The sequence below is a fragment of the Dendrobium catenatum genome, unplaced genomic scaffold (genome assembly GCF_001605985.2).
Source record: "Dendrobium catenatum unplaced genomic scaffold, ASM160598v2 fragScaff_scaffold_459, whole genome shotgun sequence".
NCBI lineage: Eukaryota > Viridiplantae > Streptophyta > Magnoliopsida > Asparagales > Orchidaceae > Dendrobium > Dendrobium catenatum.
This window is the reverse complement of record NW_021318921.1, coordinates 32,752-37,162: the sequence shown is the minus strand read 5'-3', so window position 1 is coordinate 37,162 and position 4,411 is coordinate 32,752. Positions and strand designations below refer to the sequence as shown.

General features: G+C 35.8%; 1 protein-coding gene across 1 annotated transcript in view; it reads right to left on the bottom strand.

Moving 5' to 3' along the window:
* Nucleotides 1–424: 424 nt before the first annotated feature.
* LOC110112575 (PI-PLC X domain-containing protein At5g67130) overlaps nucleotides 425–4,411 on the bottom strand; it is a 33,511-nt gene continuing 29,524 nt past the window's right edge. The window contains exons 7-8 of the mRNA XM_028694333.1: nucleotides 682–905; nucleotides 425–583 (exon numbers count right to left, since the gene is read on the bottom strand). Of these exons, the coding sequence (XP_028550166.1) occupies nucleotides 425–583; nucleotides 682–905 (383 nt within the window). The remainder of the gene's footprint in view (nucleotides 584–681; nucleotides 906–4,411) is intronic.

The window sequence follows — 4,411 nt, the reverse complement described above, 5'->3', positions numbered from 1 at the left end:
CTATTTCTTAGAAGCTCATAAACAATTTTTTTACTACTTAATTTTAGTCAGTTTTTTGCCAGAAAAATCTGAGGACTAGTCTTTCTATGAACTCATTATTTGAATTTGGCAGTTTAATTTCTGGATTATGAAATCATTTTCTATAGAGAAACTAGATAAGTAGATCTTCCCATTAATCGACTATAAATCATTTGCAGACATCTTGTGTAGAATCATTCCTAGTCAATATAAAACATTTCTCTCATAAATTAAACTTTTCATCCTAGAAATGTTATTGATGTATAACAGCATGGAAGAGAAACAAAATGCCATTTCCCTTTCCAGCAACTATTATTGCAAAAAGTAGAAGTTCATAACGTTATAGGACAACAGGGAAAAACTAAATATTAGAAAATGATTTGAAATTTTATATGACGTATTGATCTTATAAACTTGTTTCAATATTCACTTGAAAAATATAAGGCATAAACTGATTGAAGTTTCTTGAAGATCTTACAGCACAAGCGTGAACATCATCACATCCACATAAAAGCCTTCCATTAAGCATGTCAGTAGCTTGGAAGGCTCCTCCTCCCTTGCTCCTCTGCAGGCGGAGAGATTAACATCAGAGAATGGACATTTAAAGAAGAAACCTCTCCAGAGCTTAACAATGTGAATGATCATATGTGGTTTTATGCAAACCTTGTAGAAATCGACAGCAACAAAGTTTGCCCACCGATTGCTTGCTGCCCCATAGCAAGTATCAAGCATGTTAATGAGTTCTTCAGAATTGTGCCTACATGTTGTTGCTTCAATCGGTATGGTGGGGAAATAATTCACCAGAACAAGAGATTTACTTGTGTCGGTGAGAGGATTGGATTCAGCACGGTTTGAGCAATTACCGGCTTTCATTCCATCATCTCCATCTTCAGGTTCAAAACATTATGCATATCAGAGTTTGTTTATTGCTTGATCAAGTAATGAATTCAAGAGTTATTTTGTTAAATGTAATTTGTAAGTAAAAGAAGAAATGCATAAACTCACATAACATGATGCACTAGAGCATAACAGGCACATAGCCATGTATTGCTCACAGCATCTCAAGCAATTTTCAGGCAATTTTTTATCTAGGTCATCATCGTCGATCATCTACTTATCTGTTTGATTTGAGGCTTTCGATGTAATAACACTATGTTCAACAATAGGGATTTCTTATGAAAACCATAATTAATCCCGTAAGAATTCATGTTCTAGTGATTTTATTGATTTTTTTAATAGTTATTTATAAATTATTTAACGTAAATACGATGAATAGAAATCCAAGTTGGAAATATAATGATAGAATGAGAATTTTAAGTTTTAGAAAAATCTTTGGAAGAGCTGCTGCACTGTGCTCCTACTTGGGTGAAGAAAATTTCAGGCGCCTAAGGTGCTGCGACACCGTAGATGGGAGCACCGTGGCACTACAGGTCGGGTGGGAGCATAGCGCAGCTGTAAAGGGTAATGCTACAACATTGGGTCGAATAAGTATGCAAGTTTAGCTCAGCCTTATTATTTCTTATCTCTGGCTAAAATCGATTGGGAGCGCAATGGGGTAGCGCTGCGGTGTTGGGTTGAATAAGTATGCAAGTTTTAACTCAGCATTATCATGTCTTATCTCTAACTGAAATTGAAGAGAGAGATGGAGAAAGGAGGGGAAGAAGGAGAAGGGAAAATTTGAAGGTCCATGGGTAAATTTCAACCAACAAGCTAGTTGAAGAACTTATCCGACTCAAGGTAGGCTATCCACACCTAGTTCAGATTTCAATTTCCCCGGTTAAAATGATAGCTGAAGAATTTTTAATGATTTTAAAAAGATAGAACCACTTTTCACCGTAAGATTTTAGTATGTTGCAGAATAATATATTCTGAACGCACTAATACTAAAAAGTTAATGACCCAACTGATAGTTTCATATTTATGCTCTACACAAAATATGGATATTGTTGGGCTTAATAACAAAAAAATAGAAACTTTAAAATGTTGTTGTGAATGTCATATGTGAAGGGTTTAATGTTTGGCAATTGTTGATTTTGAGCATAAACTATGTTCTAAACTACCCCTAAAATTTGTTATACATGTGCCAAATTTGTATCATTTGAGAAATGATATATATAGTTTACACATGTTGAAAGCCTAAAACTGTTCAAGTTCATGTGTTAAAAATGCAACATGTTATGTTTATATATGTTATTTGTTCCCATTTATCATGTTGAAAGGTACAGAATATGTGTAACAAATGTTTCATATCTTCGAATACACATGTAGAAAGTACAAGATATGTGAGGTTCATACATGTTCCATGTGATGATATGTTAATGTTGATGATTATGTGGTGGACATGTGCAGGGTGAGAAATGGGGCGATATGAATGTTATGTAGTGGTTGTTTTATTGTGCAATATATGTGGAGTTATAAGGGCTTGTGTACATATATAACTCCATCTATTAGGTATACATGAAAATAAAGTTATAATTAAAATTGAGCTATACAATTCCTCTATCTATTTTATATAGATATGAGATAATCACGTGGAAGTCTAAGTGGATGTAGACTTACAAGAGAAATTTGGTACAATCAAGAGAGTTATAAGTAGAAGTGATGGTATAAGGAGGTTTTGAAATATGTGCTATATTTGTATACTAAATTATTCATGTTATATTACTTTATATTCAATTTCATATTTCTATAACTATCCTGACATATGTTGAGTATCATATACATGTTTATACAAACTCTTCCTATTATGCACTGAATGCCATGTGTAAGAGCTGAAGTGACTATTGTGATACGCATTGGACTCAACTTTAGCAAATCACAACAGAAAATCCACATAAAACGATAGAAAACAGTAAAATTTGGAGGAAATAGTGGCTAATTTTGATTAATAACTCAACAAGAAACAAAAGATACAATAGATCTACAATTAGAGAGGTAGATCGTCTCTCTCAATCAACCTAAACATCACTAGAAAACCCTCATAGATGAAACTACAACAGAAAACTTAAAAGAAATATAATCCTAATACAAAATAATAATCCCCATATAAGCCCCTACTCTTCCCTACAATTTAGCCCTAAAAGATCTCACTTGCCTAATTAATTCCCTCCCTCTTTTGAATTCAAATTCCCTTTATTAATTCATTCTTTAATCCTCCTTCTAACATATGGAATAATTGGTTTATTAGGCCCCACAAGGGGGCTAAAATTTCAGCCCTTCCGCCCCCTGCCTAGCAGGCAGGACATTAGTCCAACTGGACTGGTCATAACAATACTCCCCTCCCAAAAATGCACATTCTCCTTAAGGTGGAAGGTTGGGAACTGTATCCTGATTGTCTCGTATGATTCCCAAGTGGCATCATACTCTTGCATGTTCTTCCACTTGATTAGCACCTCTTTGTCCCTATCTCCCCTCTACGTATGCTTGCTATTTTGATAGAAAACAACCACCAATAGTATAGAAACTTGAGAAATTTAGCAAAACGGTGCAGATTTTTCAAGCTTTGTAGAGAAATAAAAGGAATAATCACTTTAATTTCAACAATAGAAGCAGAAAGCAGCAAACCGATACAAAAATCTTCAATTCGAGAGGAAGATTCAACTCTCTAAATCTCTAGCCAAAGCTTAGAAACCAAAAGCAAAACCTAGATCTCAAATTCAAGATAACCCTAACCCTAGCAAGAAGATAATAATTAAAGCAAAAGGACAATTACTAAATCCCTAAACAACCTGTAATTTCAAATTTTCCTCAAATACAACACTAATTAGTGTGTGGGCCCCATCACATTAGCCGCTACCTCTCTCTCTCTCTCTTTCCCTGGTTCCGCTCCACCCCTTGGCCTGCCGTTTGTAGACTTGAACCAGTCCAGGATGGACCCTCGGGCCTGCCAAACATTACCCCCCTCCAAAAGACTCACCTTGTCCTTAAGGTGAAATGAAGGAAACTGATGCTTCACACTCTCATACGATTTCCAAGTGGCGCCAAAGTTTAGAAGGCCCCTCCATTTAATCAACACTTATTTATTCCCCTCTGTACATGATTGTGGGCTCCGAAAATTCGGCCTCGGCCTCCACTCGCTTTTCTTATTCGGCGAGGGAGTTTTAACGAACTAAGTTCTGAGGTAAATTTTGGAAGGCAGATGGGTTTGTAGATAAGACACTACCCAGAGATTTCGCCCTCATTTGCGAGGACTTTATGATCTGAGTTCTGGTTTCCTATAGGCGCAAGCCCCTATAGTTAATTACCTCTCCCGATCACGAGAGAGAACTTTCGATTAAAGCTAGTCGTCAATCAGATACGTATAAATACGTGTTATCTGGCATATAGTAGCAGCAATAGGTTTGGAATTTGGAGAACTGGATTTGGATTTGGGATTTGAGTTGAAAGTTTGGAA